The sequence below is a fragment of the Peromyscus eremicus genome, chromosome 23 (assembly GCF_949786415.1).
Source record: "Peromyscus eremicus chromosome 23, PerEre_H2_v1, whole genome shotgun sequence".
NCBI classification, from domain to species: domain Eukaryota; kingdom Metazoa; phylum Chordata; class Mammalia; order Rodentia; family Cricetidae; genus Peromyscus; species Peromyscus eremicus.
This window is the reverse complement of record NC_081438.1, coordinates 24,487,778-24,508,124: the sequence shown is the minus strand read 5'-3', so window position 1 is coordinate 24,508,124 and position 20,347 is coordinate 24,487,778. Positions and strand designations below refer to the sequence as shown.

The 20,347-nt window shown below is 50.7% G+C and overlaps 2 protein-coding genes across 2 annotated transcripts; one reads left to right on the top strand and one right to left on the bottom strand.

Annotated features, from left to right (window-relative positions):
* The first annotated feature begins 2,112 nt into the window (after positions 1-2,112).
* LOC131898246 (claudin-4) lies at positions 2,113-3,841 on the top strand. Its single transcript, XM_059249362.1, has one exon. The coding sequence runs from the start codon at positions 2,323-2,325 to the stop codon at positions 2,953-2,955; it is 633 nt and encodes a 210-aa protein (XP_059105345.1). The 5' UTR covers positions 2,113-2,322; the 3' UTR covers positions 2,956-3,841.
* A 7,615-nt stretch (positions 3,842-11,456) lies between these two features.
* Mettl27 (methyltransferase like 27) lies at positions 11,457-20,133 on the bottom strand. The gene is made up of 5 exons (XM_059249458.1): positions 19,968-20,133; positions 19,325-19,453; positions 18,636-18,771; positions 16,659-16,751; positions 11,457-12,340 (listed from the first exon to the last, which is right to left on the bottom strand). The coding sequence occupies exons 1-5, from the start codon at positions 20,088-20,090 to the stop codon at positions 12,060-12,062; spliced, it is 762 nt and encodes a 253-aa protein (XP_059105441.1). The 5' UTR covers positions 20,091-20,133; the 3' UTR covers positions 11,457-12,059.
* Positions 20,134-20,347: the final 214 nt, after the last annotated feature.

The following is a 20,347-nucleotide window of genomic DNA, read 5'->3' as shown; positions in this document are numbered from 1 at the left end:
CCTGAATCCTGTTAGCCATCAGTAACCTCATGCTTATAGTTCAGCCGGTAACTTCAAAGAATTACCTCACCCCTAGCCCTCTCATCCAATCCCAAGATATGTAATCCTCTGCACAGAAACCTTTCCTATATAAACCCCTTAAAGGGGGTGCTCGGGGCCGTTCTCCTCCACCCTCTGTGTTTGGAATGGACCCAGCCAAGCCCGGGCTTGCTTTGTTATTAATAAACCCCTGTGTGCTTGCATCGGATATTGGCTCTGTGGTGGTCACACTGGGATTAAAGGTGTGTGCTACCACCACCCAGCAGAGACCATCTCTTAAAAACACACACACACACACACACACACACACACACACACACACACACACGCTCAAGGCATGCACACAAGGCCAGGACAGATAGAGGGAGTCCAGATCTGGCTATGATTAGAGGGAACTACATTAATGACCCCCTTCAGGTCCCCACTGCCCATACTTCGAATCCATCTTTCTCTTTTCCTGCATTTCCCAGATGCCTTTGGGATACACATGGTCCCTTCTCAGCCTGTCCTCAGAAAGACTTGTTCATCTCTTTCCTTTGTACCAGACAGTGGGGTGGGGTGGGGTGGGGTGGTGAGGGAGCGTTTGAGACTACCTTTCCCCTCTGCACCCCTCCAAGGCCAGTCTCTGGTCAAACTAGATTCCTTGTCTTGCAAAACATCAATCTGACCCTCACCTCCTTGATGTCCCCTCCCAGAGACACTCTTTGACCCAGTCCCTGCCGCCTTGCACAATCCCCCAGAGAGGGTGTGTGCTTCCCAATATAACACCCCCTAGATCTGTGCTAGGGAGCACACCTTCTCTATTGAGCTCCCTGTCTGCACCCCTGGAGGAGGTCCCCCTTCTCTTTGAAGTCTCCAGGGACGTCGTGCCCAGGTTGGCTTTTATGGAAATGGCTCCTGCGTCTTGGTCTTGGAAGGGTAAACATCCATTTACAGGGTAAATCGTGTTTCTGTAGCCTGGTTGGGTTTTTAATTCTTCTTTACCCAGTTCTGGCCAAGCAGGCTCAGCCCCAGGAAGCAAGACGGGGACAGGATCTTGTCACTACCACCAACCCCAATTTTTTTTTTTTAATTTTTTTTTTTGGTTTTTCGAGACAGGGTTTCTCTGTGTCGCTTTGCACCTTTCCTGGAACTCACTCTGTAGCCCAGGCTGGCCTCGAACTCACAGAGATCCGCCTGGCTCTGCCTCCCGAGTGCTGGGATTAAAGGCCGTGGGCCACCACTGCCTGGCGACCGACCCCAATTTTAAATTACAATTATTTAGTCATTGCGTTTGGGTGTCTCCAATCGTGCAGTCCCAGGGATCAAACCCAGGTCCTCGGGGCTTGGCAGCAAGCACCTTTACCCACTGAGCCATCTCATCAGGCTTTCTGTGTCTCCTGTCCCGGCCCCAAGTGCCTCACCTCTAACCCCACCCCCTACCCCCCAGGCACTGTGGCTGGGTGGGGAAATCACATGAACAGCAGGTGATCTGGCTCCCACTCCTCAGCCCTCACCCCCGCAGGCCCTCATTTCCGGACACCAACTTCCTCTGGCTAATGGTAGGAAAGTTGCTGTTGAGGCAAAGTACAGATGCTGGCGTATTAATGACAATAATAGCCATGATAGCGGTGATAAAATCGAGAGGGGAAAAACAACACTCAATAAGACAGAGTTTCTCCTGGACATTCTCAGGCATTAGCCTCGGAGTCCCATGTGAAGGGGCTCCATTTTCTAGTCTCACTGGAGCCCCAAACGAGTCTTGGGGACCCTCGCCCTTCGGCTCTGAACCCTAGCTAGGCTTGGCTGCTCATTTCTCCTAGTGTCCCCGCCCGGTGAGCGTTCAGGTGCTGGTGACTCGATGTCGGTCTCTCTCGACTGACCTCAGCATGAGACTGGGGGCTGGGGGAGATGATAGTTTCCTGTGATACCGGCAGGTGACTCAGGGGCTCAGGACTGGGGCTTCAGAACGCCTTTGTTGGCCCAGGTTCAGGAATCCAGAGAAACTGGTCGTGGGGGAGGCCTTGGGGACTGAAACCCCTCCCTCTGCCTCCGCCCCTCCTCCGAGATGCTTTAACTGCTGCACCTGTGGGCCTCTGGTCCTGGTTGCAGGTGTGGGGCAGGAAGGAGCTGCAGTTTTGGCGCTTGGTAGCTGGTGTACCCCACTCAGCAGCTCTGACTGGCTTCGTGTCCCCGATCCTCGCTGGGGAAAAAAACTCTTTCAGCCCTCGGACTTCTATAACTTCCAGAGAGATACTATTTTTTTTTGTGGTCTCCAACCTTGACCCCTGCAGAGGCTGAGCAATGGCGTCCATGGGACTACAGGTGCTGGGAATCGCCTTGGCGGTCCTGGGCTGGCTGGGCGCGATCCTGAGCTGCGCGCTCCCCATGTGGCGGGTGACCGCCTTCATCGGCAGCAACATCGTCACGGCGCAGACCAGCTGGGAGGGCCTGTGGATGAACTGCGTGGTGCAGAGCACCGGGCAGATGCAGTGCAAGGTGTACGACTCGCTGCTGGCCCTGCCGCAGGACCTGCAGGCCGCCCGGGCCCTCGTCGTCGTCTGCATCATCGTGGCTGCGGTGGGGATGCTTCTCTCGGTGGTAGGGGGCAAATGTACCAACTGCATGGAAGACGAGACCGTCAAGGCCAAGACCATGATCGGAGCTGGCGTCGTGTTCATCATCGCAGCCTTGCTGGCTATGGTGCCTATCTCCTGGACCGCACACAACGTCATCCGCGACTTCTACAATCCTCTGGTCGTTGCCGGGCAGAAAAGAGAGATGGGGGCTTCGCTTTACATCGGCTGGGCGGCTTCTGGGCTGCTGCTTCTGGGAGGAGGCCTTCTCTGCTGCAACTGCCCACCTCGCAGCAACGAGAAGCCGTACTCCGCCAAGTACTCCGCCGCCCGCTCTGTCCCCGCCAGCAACTATGTGTAAGGTGGGCCACTCTGCTATGACCCCATTGCCTTTGTTATTGTTCTTGGATTGAGTTCACAACAGCCTGTGATCCCCTTCACTTCTCTCGGGACCTGCCCTGCTATGGACCACTAACTGCTGGGGGGACAGCAAACCCGGATTGTGCTAAGTTACTGGCTAAAGTAGCCCTTGCGGGGAACCATTTGTGCCCCACTTGGACACATCTCAAGGCTCCTTACTCCGGCAAGGATGGATGTAAACATGTTTCCTTGTTGCTTACATCCAAATTGCTCATGGATACAGGGCTAAAGGCAGAAGCTGCTGGGTACCGCGGTGGAGGCGGGAGCTGGGTCCTGCTGGCCAGGATAGCTCCGCTGTGACTTTGGGCTCTCCAGGGGATGTCCTGATCATGTTAGCACCTCCACTGACCCTTTTCTGTCCTCCTCACGCTCTCTGCCCACATCTGTTACTCCCGCGCTGCTCTTGCCACCATGCTCCGAGTTTCTGAGCATACCTGGTCCTACCTGGAGCCTTGGTGTGACTGGATGACTGTGACTGGGGGGGGGGGGGCATTGAGAACCCGGTGGGTTCTGCCGAGGAATGGCAGTGATTGACAATGATTGGGGCCTTACCCACCCGCCCACCTACCCGCGTAATGGAGTTCTGTGGAGTGGATGGACGGGTTTGAGGGAAGGGTGGAGGTGGATTAAACTGGTTTGGGGAGTGCTGGTGCTGGGGACCTAGAAGCAGCCCAGGCTGTCCCCACCCCTTTCTGGTACTATCTTGCTAAATGCCCTGCTCTTTATGCACCCCGTCCCTGCTCAGAAGTACCCTGGGCATCTTGAGCCAGCCCCTCTGAATTCCCTATCCTTGTCAATTTCAAGGATGCTGGCCAGTCTGCCGAAGGTATGGGCAATGGGAACAATGGCGTTGCAACAGGGAGACTACGACTCCCCTGCCTTCTCTGTGGTTTCTTGTTTTGTAATTTAAGGTCTATTCACAGCTGTAATTATTATTATTTTCTACAATAAATGGCACCTATGTACAGGAAAAGTCTGGGCTCTTCTCTGTATTTGTGGATGGGACAGGGCTGGAGGGATGGCCGGGGGGGTCTCCGGGGGACCTTGATGTTGTAAGAAGTTGAAGTGATTTCAAGGGCTGAGGATGCAGCTCAACTGATAGTGTGCCTGACATGCCAGACACCCCGGCTTCCATACTCAGCCCCAAATAAACCAAGGGCAGAAACAAGAGGATCAGAACCTGAAGGTCATCCCCAAGAGTGATTTCAGAGAATTTGTAAAAATCAGAACTAGCTCTAAAATGGGGGATCACCATGTTTGAGCCTTTCGTGAGACAGGGTCATCAAACTCCAGGCAATCCCCCTGCCTCAGTCTTGTACAATACCATGATGGCAAGCCCTTCTTTTGTTAGAGGGGAAACCCTGTGTCAAGGGCCCAGTGTATGTCCAGGACTGTTGGGGAGAAAGAGCTGGGGATACCAGCAGGGACATCAGATGGGAGCAACTAGGTCTGAGGCCGAGTCACGAGCCTCTTCCATTTTGGTTTTCCCTTTCTCTGAGCAGCCAGGCTGGCCTGCTTATCTTATCACAGGCTGCTGGTGCCACCATTCTGCCTTTGCTGTCCCTTCCCTGGACTTGGAATGTCCTTTCCCCCACTCCTGAAGCCCTGTAGGTCTTGCAGGTCCGGTCTGCAGCCTCCTCCCTAGACAGTCCTCCCACAGCCCTGGAATGTCTAAGGTCCCGAAAGCCCATAAACCCACACCTGTATCGCCACAGGGCATCCTGGGCCACACCTGGACTTTCCCATTCCAGTCCCTTTGGGTTTTTATTGTTTTGAGTCAAGGTCTTAATGTAGCCCAGGCTGGCCTCCGAGCTATGTAGCTGAGGATGACCTTAAACTCCTGATCTTCCTGCCTTCCCTTCCCAAGTGCTGGGATTAGAAACACGCACCACCATGCCTGTTTTCTGAGGTGCTGAGGAGGACAGAGTTGTGTTTGAGGGTCCTTCCTATCAGGCCTGGGTCCCTACTTTGATTTTTGAGACAGGGTCTCATGTATCCTTGGCTGATCTCAAACTTGTTCCCTGGCGAAGGCTGGTTTTGAATTCCTCATCCTACCTCCCACCTCCACTTCTCCGGTGCTGGATTTATTCGGCGCTGGATTTATTCGGCGCTGGGATGGAATCCAGGGCTTCCTCTTACACCTGAAAGCTTGCTAGCTTCTAGTTGTGAGCCACAGCCCACACAGTTCCTTTGTGGAAGAGAAACGAAATCCTTGCTCACATGAAAGTGTGGCTCAGAGCCCCATCTGAGGTCAGAGGACAACTTTGTGGAGACGGCAGCTCTCTCCGTTTTCACGTGGGTTTGGGGGCGGAATCCATGTCACCAGGCTTGCACAGCAGGTGCTTTTACTGGCTGAGCTTGCTACTTCTTGACCCCGTGGGTATAACCAAGTTCTCATAATGAAATTATCAAAGTGGTTTTTTTTTTGTTTTTTTTTTTGTTTTTTTTTGTTTTTTTTTTTTTTGGTTTTTCCAGACAGGGTGTCTCCGTGTAGCTTTGCATCTTTCCTGGATCTCGCTCTGCAGACCAGGCTGGCTTCGAACTCACAAAGATCCACCTGGCTCTGCCTCCCAAGTGCTGGGATTAAAGGCGTGCACCACCACTGCCCGGCCTCAAAGTGTTTAAAAGTCAGGTGTGGTGGCTTGTGGTAGAATCCCAGCACTCAGGAGGTAGAGGTGGGAGGGTCACGAGTTCAAGACCATCCTTCATTACATAGGCAGTTTGAGGCCAGCCTGGGCTACCCGAGACTCTGTAACAGACTACAGCTGTTCCACTTCCCTTCCATAGTTATTTTCCCCCCTCTGTAGTACTTGGGATCAAATGCAGGGCCCCCCATGTTAGGCAAGGGCTCTGCTGTTGAACCACCTAACCCTCTTCCTGGTTAAACATTTAAAAATTAGGTGGCCAAGTGTGGTGTTGAACACCATAATCCCAGCACTCAAGGCAGAGGCAGGCAGATCTCTGTGAGTTTGAAGCCAACCTGGGTCTGTATAGAGAGCTCTGGGCCCTGCTAAGGCTACGTAGTGAGACCCTGTTTAAAAACAAACCAACAAACCAACAAACCAACAACAAAACACAACCAGCAAAACAAAAACAAAGGACAACTCTTCCCCCAAAAGCAGAGATGTAACTTCCTGGGTAGAGGGTTAGCTTAGCATATCAGAGGTTCTGGGTTCAAGCACCAGCACTTCCCATAATGAAGGGGTGCAGGCACACGGGCCTGGAAAATAATCCCAGATGTTCTAGCAGTGATAGCTGGAGAATCAGGGCTTTGGGGTCCTGCTAGGCCTCAGCAAGTTAAAGGCCCACCAGGCCTACAGTTTATAATAAGAGAGCTGTTACATCCTCTCCTTTCTTGGGCCTGTGAGATGGCTCCACAGGTCATGTGCTTGCTGCCAAGTCAGATGACCTCAATTCCAGAGCCCATATGGTTCTGCAAGTTGTCCTCTGCCCTCCGTTAAGCATGTATAGCGTGGCACATGAACACATTCATACACACATATATCATAAAGAAATATATAAATGTTAAAAAAAAATGAAAAAAAACTAAGCTTTTTTTCTCTTGTCTAGTTCCCCCACCCTGTGCTGGAGATAGACTCCAGGGTTTCTAGGCAATTGTACCACTGCTGAAACATACCATTGGCCCCTCATTGGGGGATTCTAGCAAGTGCTCTACATCTCTACACTTTTTTTAAAGTTTATTAATTTTTATTTTATATACATCGGTGTCGTTTTTTTTTTTCCCTTTCTTGTTTCTTTTTGGGTTTTTCCAGACAGGGTTTCTCTGTGTAGCCCTGGCTGTCCTTGAACTCACTCTGTAGATCAGGTTGGCCTTGAACTCAGAGATTTGCTTGCCTCTGCCTCCTGAGTGCTGGGATTAGAGGCATGAGCCACCACCGCCCAGCTATGCATTGGTGTTTTGTCGGGTCCCCTGGACGTGGAGTTATAGACAGTTGTGAGCTGCCATGTGGGTGCTGAGAATTGAACCCGGATCCTCTGGAAGAACATCCTCTGGAAGGACTGGCAGTGCTCTTAACCACAAAGTCGTTTCTCCAGCCCCTCTAGACCTTTTTTTACTTTTTGAAATAGAGTGTCACCTAATGTATCAGGTTGGCTTAGATTTCATGATGTAGCCCAGGCAAGACTTGAACTTTGTACCCCTCTGCCTCAGCTTCTCAGGTATCTGGGGTCTGTACAACCAGGCGAACCTAGGCATAGCTCTTTGTTCCAGGCAGGCCTAAAATACTTATTTTCCTGCTCTAGTTTCTCTTGTGACTCAGGGAAGCCAAATCCGCCCCCTGTCAACTTAACCACAGATAACATTGTGGGGTGAGGAGGGGCATGACAATTGTTTACTTTGCTCTATTCTGTCCGGGTTTGGATGTAGCCTTGCCTAGCTCAAACTGGTTGAAACCACCAAGTTCTTTGCTTGGGGGCTGAACAAGTGTCCAATGAAAGTTATTTTGACATCCTGGGGCCCCAGACTACAATCTCAGATCAGGCTAAACCACAATTTTCTGACAAGGCTTCTCTGGTCATCCTTCTCCCATAAATCATATCACCACTCCATTTCTTTGTCTTTAAAATTTTTTTTAACATTTATTTATTTTCTATTGTTGCTGTGTGTGTGTGTGTGTGTGCGTGTGTGTGTGTGTGTGTGTGTATGTGTGTTGTGGAGGTCAGAGGACAACTTGCTGGAGCTGGTTCTCTCCTGTCATGTGACTCCTGGAGATTGAACTCAAGTTACCCTCTGAGCCTGTTTCTGTCTCATAAATACCTTGAAATTCCTTTTAAGGAGGCACGTTTGAGACATTCTGTGTGTGTGTGTGTGTGTGTGTGTGTGTGTGTGTGTGTGTGTGTGTGTGTATGTGTGTGTACGTAGGTATGAACATATCATGTTTCCTTGCTCACTTTCCACCTTATTTTTTTTGAGACAGGGTCTCTTACTGAACCTGGAGCTCACTGATTGGTTAGACTGGCTGGCTAGTGAGCTTCAGGGATTCTCCTGTCTCTGCAACCCTGACCCTGAGGTCACACAAACGCGTGCCACCATGACTACCTCAAAAAACTGAATGTCTGGGACCTGCACTCTTCACACCTGCGTAGCAAGTACCTTACAGGCTCCACCATCTTCCCGGCCTGGTTTTTCAATTTATTTTTTTGCATTATTTATTTTTTTTTTACTCTGCAGACCAGGCTGGCCTCAAACTCAACAGAGATCCACCTGCCTCCGCCTCCCGAGGGCTGGGATTAAAGCGGTGCGCCATCACTGCCCACAGCTGTTTTATTATTTTTTAATTGTGTGTGTGTGTGTGTGTGTGTGTGTGTGTGTGTGTGTGTGCACGTGTGATTGCAGGTGCTTGCTAGGAGGCCAGAGGTGTCAGATGCCCTGGGGCTGGAGTTACAGGCAGTTGTGAGCCACCCCATGTGGGTGCTGGGAACTCTGGTCCTTGGGAGATCTGGAGACACTCTTAATCACAGAACCATTTCTCCAGTCCCTGAAATTATTATTGTAATTCTTGTGTGTACATGTGTGTACATGTGTATGTGGGTGCCAGTCCAACAGCATGTGTGTGGAGGTCACAGGACGACATTGTGGGATCAGTTCCCTCTTGCCGGCTTTATGTGGGTCCTGGGGAATCAAAGTCACCAGCCAAGCCGAGCAAGGGCCTTTACCTACTGACCCGTCTAACCAACCCTGCCATTTGTTTTTAAAAAAATGTTAATTCCATTTATTTACTTATTTATTGTGTGTGTGCATATGTGAATGTATGTTCTCCATAACACATGCATGGAGGTCACAGGTCAAACTTGTGGCACTGGATTTCTCTCTCACAGTGTGGGTCCTGTGGATTGAACTCAGGTTGCAAAGCTTCAAAGTAAGTGCTTGTACCTTCTGAGCCAATTTGTCAACCCTGTGTTTTGTTTCTTTGAGAAATACGAAGCCTAGGCTGAACTCCCTATGTAATCGAGACTGGCCTTGAACTCCTGATCCTCCTGTTTCTACTTGAGTGCTGGATTACAGATATGCACTACCATATCTAACTTGAGTTGAGGTTTTAAAATAATATCTCGCAGGGCAGTGGTGGCACACGCCTTTAATCCCAGCACTTGGGAGGCAGAGGCAGGTGGATCTCTGTGAGTTCAAAGCCAGCCTGGTCTACAAAGCGAGTTCCAGGACAGGCTCCAAAGCTACACAGAGAAACCCTGTCTCAAAAAAAAAAATAAATAAATAAATAAATAAATAAATAAATAAATAAATAAATAAAATAAAATAAAATAAAATAGCATCTCTTAAAATTCATTGCATTTATTTGTAGTTGGACTTTTATTTGGGCCGCCAGCTCACAAATAACGACACGGAGGCTTATTATTAATTATGAAAGCTTGGCATTTGGTTTAGGCTTGTCCCACTAGCTCTTATAACTTATTAACTTGCTCTTATTAGTTTATATTCTTCCACATAGCTCAGTTACCTCTACTCTGTATTGTATGTCTGACCTCTTCAGTGCCTCTCTAGCATCTCCATCCTGCCCATCCTGCTTCCTCTGCGTCTGGCTGGCGACTCTACCTTTCTTCTTCCCAGAGTCCTCTCTTCCTCTGGAAGTCCCACCTAACCTCTTCCTGCCTAGCTATTGGCCACTCTGTTCTTTATTAAACCAATCAGAAGGTGCCTTGGCAAAGACACATCTCCACAGTGTACACATATATTCTGTAACGTTTATTCCTTTAAAACTTTATTGTTCTGTTTTCATTTTCAAAAGTATTTTATGTCTTGCTTGCATGTATGTCTGTGCATCATGTGTATAAAACCATTAGAGCCCCTGGACAGTTGTGAGCTGCAACGTGGGTGCTGGAAATTGAACCAGGTTCTCCGTGAGAGTAACAAGTGCTTTTTGTTTTTTTTTGTTTTTTTCTTCGAGACAGGGTTTCTCTGTGTAGCTTTGCGCTTTTCCTGGAATTCACTCTGTAACCCAGCCTGGCCTCAAACTCACAGAGATCCACCTGCCTCTGCTCCCTGAGGGCTGGGGTTAAAGGTGTGAGCCACCACTGCCCGGCTCTTGTTTGTTTTTTGAGACCAAGTTTCTTTCTCTGTGTAGCCCTGGCTGTCCTGGAACTCTGTAGATCAGGCTGGCCTCCATCTCAGAGATCCTCCTGCCTTTACCTCCTGAGTGCTGGGACTAAAGGCGTGTGCCACCACACCCAGAACAATGAGTGATCTTAACTGCTGGGCAAATTCTCTGGCCCCCTTATTTTATGTTTTTGAGACAAAGCCTCCTGACTCTGTAGCCCAGGTTGGCCTTTAACTCATGATCCTCTTACACCTGCCACCCAAGAGCTGCAAACACACGTGATGCCTGGTTAAACCAACACCTTGATATTTATCTATTTCTTTATTTATGTGTGTGTGTGTGTGTGTGTGTGTGTGTGTGTGTGTGTGTGTGTGTTTGTAAAGTATGAGTACCTGTGTGAGTGCTACAGTAAATATGTAGAGGGCAGAGGACAACTTGTCGGGGTCGTTTCTCTTCATTTGTCAGGTGGGTCCTGGGGATCCAGCTCAGGTTATCAGGCTTGGTGGCAAGTGTGGCTTACCCGCTGAGCCACCTTACTGGTCCTGATTCAGTAGCTTTTGCAAACTCATTGCTTCAAGGACTGCCACACTGCTGGGGGATAGAAGGGAACTGGGTCGCGTGACAGTAGACTGTGGTCTCCGTTCCTCTTACTTTTCTGTATCTGGTATGCGTATAGTTCTTACGCCTGACTGTTGGGGTGCACCCGCACATGTGCAGGCATGTGGAGGCTAGAAGCAAGGTGTTAGATGTCTTCCTCTCTGTCAATCTCTGCTGTGGGCCTTATTACTTTGAGGCAGGATCTCTCAATGAGGTGAAAGCTGACCATTTTGGGTCCACCCATTTTCCTACCCCAGGGGTGGTGATATATGCAGGTAGCCTGTAACTCATGACTTTTTTTTTTTCCCCCTGAGACAGAATTTCTCTGTGTAGTTTTTGGTGCCTGTCCTGGATCTTGCTCTGTAGACCAGGCTGGCCTCGAACTCACAGAGATCTGCCTGGCTCTGCCTCCCGAGTGCTGGGATTAAAGGTGTGCGCCACCACCACCCAGCGTAACTCATGATATTTATGTGGATGCTGAGGATGTCGGGTCAGTTTCTCAGGCTTTGCAGAGCCAGCTCTCTTACCCACAGGGCTTGCTCCAGCTCCGTGTCCCTGAATTCTGGGTCCAAAGAAACTAGAGGGGTCTTTTCAGTCCTCTGGGATTTACCTAGCAAAGCATTCCCAAGGGGCAGGCTTGGGAAGAGGTTTCTCTCTCCTTCCTCCTAAGGGATCGTTGGCTACCAGTCCATGAGGGTGGAGGGAGCAGAAGAGGGGGTAACAGGGTTCGGACAGCTGTGGATACATCAGAGCTAGCCCTCTGGGATATGACTTCAGTGAAATAACTCAACTTTATTCCGGAGTATAGGAAACAAATGGGAATGGGATTAAGTGGCATGCTCCTGTCATATAGCTGAATTAGTGGAAGCAGGGCCCTATCAAAATGGCATTAACCTCATTATCATGTGGGATTCCGGGAAACAGTGTTTGTGGGGACCTATGTCAAGGGTCATCGAGATAAATCAGGCATCCGGGCCTAGAGATATCCTCTGGATAAAGTTAGGTAGGGAGCAGGAAGCCCCTGCTGGTGTGTGTGTGTGGGGTCCTTCATGTTGCCACGCTTGGAGAAAGCTGCCAGGCCATTCATTGGCAGAATGCAACCACCAACCAGCAGGACCTCCCAACAAGATGGACCAATTTTTTTGTTTTGTTTTGTTTTTTCGAGACAGGGTTTCTCTGTGTAGCTTTGGAGCCTGTCTTGGAACTCACTCTGTAGCCCAGGCTGGCCTCGAACTCGCAGAGATCCGTCTGGCTCTGCCTCCCGAGTGTTGGGATTAAAGGCGTGGGCCACCACTGCCGGGCAGATGGACCCATTTTTACGGGGCAGAGCAGAGAAGGCCAAGAAGACGGGCCAGGCTAGGACCACACATAGGGATCAGTGGTCAACTGGGGCCTGGACGCTGGGCCTCCCTCCCTCACCCTGGGCTCTCTCCTGCTTTCGGTAAAGGTAAATGATGCCAGAGATGAAGCCGTCGTTGGCGCCAGTGCCCAGCCCTGTCTCCTGTTCTGAGGTCGCCAGTTCCCAGCGCTCCACAGGCTGGGCCACCAGACGTTCCCACGCTCCAGCCTGCTCCAGGGAGTCCAAGGTTGCTTCCAGCGCCTCCTTGTAGGGAAGGTTGGATGGGTTGCTCCTGGTAGTCAGACATACGAGTCCACCTGGGGAGGGGTGGGGGAGGGGCGGGGGAGCTGGATGAATATAGGGGAGTCTCTGCTCAAGACTTCAGTTCCAGGCCAGCTTCCCACCTCCAGGGTTTGGGGCTTAAAGTTGATTCTCCCAGCAATCCCCTTCAGTTTCTTTAACCTGATGGTTTCCCATGGCCCTCATTTAGAAAAAAAATTTTTTTCCCTGGCACTGCAGATGAAATTATGGGCCTCAAACATGCTCAAAAAGACATTACAGCCGAACCAGGCCTCCAGCCCCTCACTGGGGATTCTAGGCAGGTGCTCTACCGCTGAGTCACCACCCAGCCCCTCACTGGGGGATTCTAGGCAGGGGCTCTCCTACTGTGCTCGTCCATTGAACAAAGTCCCCTAACTGTCATGGGGTTTCTAGGTGAGCACTCTATTGTTGAACTATATCCTCAGTTCTATCTATCTATCGGTCTGTCTGTCCATCCATCCATCCATCCATCCACTATCTATCTGTCTATCTATCTATCTATCTATCTATCTATCTATCTATCTATCTACTTACTCGTTTTTCAAGACAAGGTTTCTCTGTGTAGCCCGGGCTCTGTCTTGGAACTTGCTTCATAGACTAGGCTGGCTTCAAACTCTGAGATCCCCCTGCCTCTGCCTCCCAAGTGCTGGGACTAAAGGTGTGTACCCCCTCTGCCCAACTATAGTTCTTTTAATGTTTGCTTTTGAGACAGGATCTTGCTACGTTGCCCAGGCTGTCTTAGGAATCACTGTGTAGCACAGGCAGGCCTGGACTTTGAGATTCTGCTGCCTCAGTATCCTTAGTAGTTGAGATGACAGGTCTGTAGCACTGGGTCAGGTTCCTATGCAACCCCCTAATGCCCAAGTGTCTTTTCCTTGGTAGGGTCAGGGAGTTCCATGCTGGCTGCTAACCCAGCCCCATTAAAGACAAGCTTGGGTCTAAGCGGACAGTAGGAAGACACATGAGCTTTGGTCCTTGGGCAAGACCCTTCATTTCTTTGTGTCTGTTTTTTCAGGCATGGGTGTGTGTGTGTGATAATTTTGTTTAATGGGACAGAGTACATGTGTGTGCATGTGTGCACATATGGGTGTGAAATCCCTGGCTGAACCAAGCATGGCGACTCAGGTCTATTATTCCAGCATTTAGCAGCCTCAGGCAGGAAGAACAAACAAAATAAAAAAAAAATTAGAGGGCTTATTTAATTTTTTTTTTTATGTTTATGGGTATTTTGCCTACATATATGTCTATGTACCACATGTGTATAGTGCCCACAGAGGCCAGAAAAGGGCATTGGGTCTCCTGGAACTGGAGCCACAGAGGGTTGTGAGCCACCGTGTGGGTGCTGGGAATCAAACCTGGGGCCTCTTAAACACTGAGCCATCTCTCTAGTCCCAAGAAAGCTCGGAATTTGAATCTGGGCTACAGAGGGATTTCCGGGCTGGCCTGGGCTATAGTATGACCTTGTAATCACCCTGGGAGGACTGAAGGGCTGCTGAAGAGATGCTTGTGCCCCTGCCTTTGGCTCTCGGACTATTGAAACAATGGTTTCCCCCAAATTGAGATTTCCCCAGGAGTCTCGTGCAGGAAAAAGGAAAAGGCAGGAGCCTGGTGCCAGCAAGAGGAGGAACTTGTGTCCCTGAAGAGACTTCACATCGTTCTGACACTTGTCAGTCAGTCCGTCTTGCAGGAGACACTGGAGCCCAGACAAGATGGGCCAGTGACAGGCACGACCATATCTCCATGGGGACTGCTTGCCTATGTAAACTCCTGCCCCTTCTTTAAACCTAAATTCCATGTCAGGACTAGGAAAGGGGGTTTGGGGTGTGTGTGTGTGTGTGTGTGTATGTGTGTGTGACTAGATTTCTTTGCTCCTCTTCTGAAAGAGGCCACATTGAATAAATCTCTTTTCACTGTTTTTCACTATCACTTGGCTATTTATTTATTTATTTCACTATTACTTGGTTATTTATTTATTCATTTATTTATTTATTTATTTATTTATGAGGCAGGGTTTCTATTTATTTATTCATTCATTCATTCATTCATTCATTCATTCATTTATTCATTCATTCATTCATTCATTCATTTATTTATTTATTTATGAGGCAGGGTTTCTCTGAGTATCCTTGGCTGTCCTGAAACTCTGCAGACCATGCTGTTCTCAAACTCACAGATCTGCCTGCCTTTGTCTCCTGAATGCTGGGACTAAAAGCGTGCACTACCACCACCCAGCAACTTGGTTTTAATTGGTCTGATGGAGATGGGTGGCTGGGCTCAATTTGTTGGGGCTGTTGGGACCCAGGCTTGCACCCTCACTTTCGTTGTGTGATGACCCAGAAACTTGGTTATTTTTATTTTATGTGCATGAGTGTTTGCCTGCATGTATGTGGACCATACGCATGTCTGGTGTAGTGGGCAACCAGAAAGGGTATTGGATTCCCTAGAACTGTTACACACAGTTGTGAGCTGTCATGAGGGTGCTGGGAATAGAACCTGGGTCCTCTGCAAGAGCAGCCAGTGATTGTAACCCTGAGCCATCTCTCCAGCCCAACACAGAACTTTTTTTTTTTTTTTTTCGAGACAGGGTTTCTCTGCATAGCTTTGTGCCTTTCCTTAATCTCGCTCTGTAGACCAGGCTGGCCTCCAACTCACAGAGATCCGTCTGCCTCTGCTTCCCGAGTGCTGGGATTAAAGGCATGCGTCCATGTTCCCCGTCCCCGTCCCAGTCTGTCCGTCCCCGCCATCCCCCCCCCCCCCCCCCCCCGCCCCAGCTCCAACACAGAACTTTAATTCCAGCACTCAGGAGGCAGAGAGAGGTAGGTAAATCTCTATGGGGTTGAGAGCAACCAGGGCTACATAGTGAGACCTTGTCTTAAAAAAAAAAAAAAAAAAAAAAAAGCCCTGGCTGGAGGGACGAGGGACTTCGTCCGAGCAGCTGCAGTGTGTCCAGTCTGGCTGGTTTCTGGCAGATGGGTTGAGGAAGGCTGGGGTGCTGCTGAGGGTAGGGGTGGGGGGCTCAGGCTGGAACAGGAGAGCCTGTTTTGATTAGGTTCATGCAACAGGCATTTCCGGTGCTTCTGAGCCCAACCCATGCCACGACTAATGACCCCGCAGATGTCCTGGCTTTTCCTGGCCTCTCTGAAACACCTGCCTAGACATGCCTAGGTTTAGCTCCAGGACTGGGGCTTGGGAGAGGAAGTATTATTATCTCACAGCTTCCTCATTCTGACCTCAGGTCAGGCCAGGTAGACCCTCTCTTCAGGATCTTTCTAATCTCTTCCCTTGTGACTTCTTCCAGGCAACCCCTTACCCCACCTTCTGTGAATGTCCTGCCCCAACCCTTGAAAATGCAACTTCATTCTGAGAGTGCTAAGCCCTCTCTGCCTTCTCTGGAATCCTCCAGTGAGGGGCTGGGGTGTGGCTCAGTGGTAGAGCACCTGCCTAGAATCCCCCAGTGAGGGGCTAGGGTGTGGCTCAGTGGTAGAGCACCTGCCTAGAATCCCCCAGTGAGGGGCTGGGGTGTGGCTCAGTGGTAGAGCACCTGCCTAGAATCCCCCAGTGAGGGGCTGGGAGTGTGGTTCAGTGGTTAGAGCACCTGTGTAGAAAGAATCCCTCAGGGGGGCTGGGAGCATGGTTCGGCCATAGAGTTTCTTCCTAGAATGGCCTAGTGAAGGATTATGGGGCATGAAGCCCACTGGAAGCCCTAAGTTCCCTCTCCAGCACCATAAGAAAGCCCCAGCATACTCCACCCCTCAGTGTGTGAACTCATCTAAGCTGTTCCATTGTCATCTTGCATGAGTAGACCTGGACCTGTGCCAGGAAAGGAAGACTATGGAGTAAGGGCAGTCCCCAGATCAGTAAAGGGCACTGGCAGATGGAGCTGAACTGATCTCTACTGTGTACCAGGGCTGAAGCAAAGGCCGCGGGGACAGGAGGGCACCCAACCGTCATTGTCGTCCAACGGGGAAGGGATCCCAGGGACCACACCATTTGGTTAAGAAAGGAAACAAAGGCCAGAAGGGTGGAGCTCTGTCTAGCTGCCCAGTGGATAGCCAGTGAGCTGGCTACCTGTCTGCCCTTATCCTGTGCCTGCCTCTGTTGGTGGCAGCCAGGGTGGAGCACAGACTGGCAGGTGGTGAACTGGGAAGCTGTGTGGGGGTGGGTACCCCTATGCAACGCCCTACCCTTCCTCAGCCTGAGTGAGTCCAGGGTCTGCGTGCTGTGGAGCGGGGCGGGGGGGGGGGGGTGGGGGGTGGGAGGCGGGGGGGGGGGGGGCTGTGCCTCAGGGGAGGGGTTGGCTGGGCTGTGACTTACCTGGCTTGGTGACTCTTAGGAGCTCAGGAACGGCACTGCAGGGCACCTGTCCCTCACTGAGGGCACCCACCATGATCACAGCGTCAAAGGTCCCTGCGTGTGGAGTGGGGTGGAGAGGCGTGGCGTTACTATTGATCGACAGCTTAACGGGATCTGGGAGACAAATCTCTGGGCTTGTCTGTGAGGGAGTTTCTAGATTGAGCTAATTCAGGAGGTTAGACCTGCCCTAAGGGTGAATGGCACCATCCCATGGCTGGGGTCTTGGACAGAAGAGCAAGGAGAACTCTAGGTGAGCACCAGCATTCATTTCTCTGCTTCCTGATTTCAGCGGCCTCATGTTCCTGCTGCCGTGACTTCCACACCAGGATGTGGGGAACCAAAATGAAACCCTTCTTCCCTTAATTTGCTTTAAAATAAAATCACTTTATTTTGAATCAGTTAATCAATTTACATTTAATCTTTTTTTTTTTTTTTTTTTTTTTTGGTTTTTTTGAGAAAGGGTTTCTCTGTGTAGCTTTGCGCCTTTCCTGGAACTCACTTGGTAGTCCAGGCTGGCCTCGAACTCACAGAGATCCGCCTGGCTCTGCCTCCCGAGTGCTGGGATTAAAGGTGTGCGCCACCACCGCCCAGCCCAATTTACATTTAATCTTACGTGTATGGGTGTTTTTGCCTGAGTGTATGTTTGTGCCTTGCCTGCATGTAGCACCCACAGAGGTCAGAAGAGGGTATCAGACATATCCCCTAGAACTGGAGTTACAGACAGTTGTGAGCTGCTGTGTGGGTGCTGGGAATCGAAGCCAGGTCCTCTGCAAAATCATCAAGCGTTCTTAACTGTTGCGCTGTCTCCAGCTCATTTTGTTTTTATTTTTAATTATGCATAGATATGCATGGATATGTGCACATGCCTGTAAATCACTTTGAATCCAGAAGAAGGCACTGGATCCCTTGGAGTTGGACCATTGTGAGTTCGCTTGACGTGGGGCGGGTGCCGGGAACAGAACTTGAGTTCTCTACAAGATTTTAACTGCTGAGTCATCTCCCCAGCCCAGTTACCTTTATATATATAAAGATTTTTTCAATTATTTTACTTTTGGTTGTGAGCCTTTAACAAGGGCTGACCCGTCTCTCTAGCCCAATTTTTATTATTTTAAATTATGTGTATGCATGCGTGTCTCTATGTGGGTATATGCATACCAGTGCAGGTGCTCACATTGACCAGAGGCATCATATCTACCTGGGGTTGGAGTTATAGGAAACTGTAAATCATCTGGTCTGGGTGCTGGGATCCAAACTCAGGTCCTCTGCAAGAGCAGAAGGTGATTTTCACCATGGAACCATCTCTTCTCTCAAGCATTTCATGTCTTTTTGTCGTTTTGTTTTGTTTCTCTGTGTAGATTTGGAGCCTGCCCTGGAACTCGCTCTGTAGACCAGGCTGGCCTCGAACTCACAGAGATCCGCCTGGCTCTGCCTCCCGAGTCCTGGGATTAAAGGCGTGCATCACCGCTGCCACTCTTGCTACTTTCATGTCTTGTTTTGCTTGTGACCCACTGAGTTTAACTGGGGGTGGCCTGCATGAGCTTGGGGTGTGTGTGTGTGTGTGTGTGTGTGTGTGTGTGTGGCACAGGGGGGTGGGGGGTAACTGGAGCATGGGCAACTTTACCACTGAAAAAAAATAACTGTCTCACCCCCAGCAACTGCCTGTAGCTCTTAGGGATGGGTGGGACCTTATGATTCAATTGCTTCTGTCTGGTATTTTGTCCCAGCAAGAAGAAAAGTAATCAATAGACGATGTCATATATGTACTAGGTATAGGAGGACCTCAGGCACCTGTAGGACCTGGCCTTGTATGTGAGATGAGGTGACGTCAGACTCTGGATTGGAGGGGAAGGCTCCCATAGAACTCCAGGTGAAGATGGAGGCCCGACAGAGGGGATAGTCTTGGTTTTGTGGGTGACAGTGGAGCGGAGCAGGAAGTACCTTCAGGGTTGGGCAGCGGCTCCTGGCCCAGGGTGCAGAGGCTGAGGCGGTGGTACAGGCCACGTGCCTGGGCCTGCTTCAGCATTTCTGGGCTTCCATCCACCCCCTGCACCTGGAGGAAGCCCCGAGCCTGCAGCTGGGAGAGAGGGTGGCAGCAGTCATGGCTCATCGCCTGCCACTGCTCAGCTGGGTCCTTGTAAGTTGTGACCAACGAGCCAGAGACAGAGGATGGGTTCTTGGTCAAGGAACGACAGGAGATGTGAGCAGTAGGGAGCTAGGTGTGGTGGCTCAGGCTTGCCATCCCAGCTCTTCTGGAGGCTGAGGCCAAAGAATCCTGAGTTCAAGGCCAGCCTGGGCAACTTAGTGAGACCCTCTCTCAAAATAAAAAGCAAACTAAAGGGCCCAGGGTGTGGCTCATTGGTAGAGAGCTCATCAACAACCACCAGTGAAGGGCTGGGGTGTGGTTCAGGGATAGATCTCCTGCCTAGAATCCCCCAGTGAGGGGCTGGGGTGTGGTTTAGTGATAGAGTACATACTTAGAATCTCTCAGTGAGGGGCTGGGGGTATGTGTGGTAGATCACCTGTCTACAGTTCACTAGCCAGGGGCTGAAGGTTGATTGAGCAGTAGCATGTTGGAGGCCCTGGGTGCTGAAGAGAAGGCAGGGCATCATCATATCAGAAGGTCTTACCTCCACAGCCACCAGGCCAGTGCCGCAGGCCACATCCAGGATCAAGGCACCATGGGGTGGACCACGAAAGGCTCGACTGAGACAATCCACAGCAAGGCCAGGGGCTCGGTACTTCAAAGCAGCCACGTCCTAGGGACAGAACACTTAGTCTAACACCCTCGTGGCCGGAGGACTCGCTTTGTGGGGTGCCTACGCGCCTGCCGGTTTGAGCTGATGTGTGTTGGAGTCTGGGTCCTTCTGGGACCCCAGTAACAGAAGACCCAGGCTTGAAGTGTCTTTTACTGTCAAGGGACCCCATACCAGTGGGACTCAAGCTGGCAGAAACTGGCTGCCGTCTGTGGCAGCTCTTAGCTGATCTGTCTATATTGAGTGATGTCTCAATAGCGCCTCCTGCAGGCAGTCTGGGTTGTAGTATTAAGATGGGTCACTCTTGGCTCAAATGTGGGACGTCCAATCCAGAGTCAGAGGGGGTTGCTTAGGGGTCTGTAGTGGGGCAGGTCGCTAAGGAGCACGTCTAGAAGGTTCTTTCCCAGGTCTCTTTTCAGTCCCCAGCTTCCCCGGGATGCACGGGTACTATTCTCGCTTTGCACATAAAAAACACAATCTGGGTCACAAAAAAATCAAGAACCCTCCGGGTTTTCACCTGGTCGTACTTCGGAGCCCAGTCGTCATAGAAGCGGAGCTTGCAGGCTAGGTCGGTGATACCGTGGGAGGCCCCGATCCGGGCCAGTACCTGGGGTAGCCTCCCAGCCTCCTCCGGAGTCATCCTCCTGTGGGGACAAGACCAACCCTGTGATGAGGTCCACCACAGTCTCCCGTCCTCCCTCACCCGGCGTAGGAGGATGTTAGCAGAGCTCCAACGCCTTCCCACGTCACATACAGGACCCTGAACGGGACACGGCGGGAGCGCACTTGCACACCATGGGACTGTTTGTAGGGGGAGGGTTGATAGATGGGGTGGTCCCGCGCAGGGAATGAGGACTGCACCTCAGCCTGTCACCCCCGGAGCTGAAATCTCAGAAC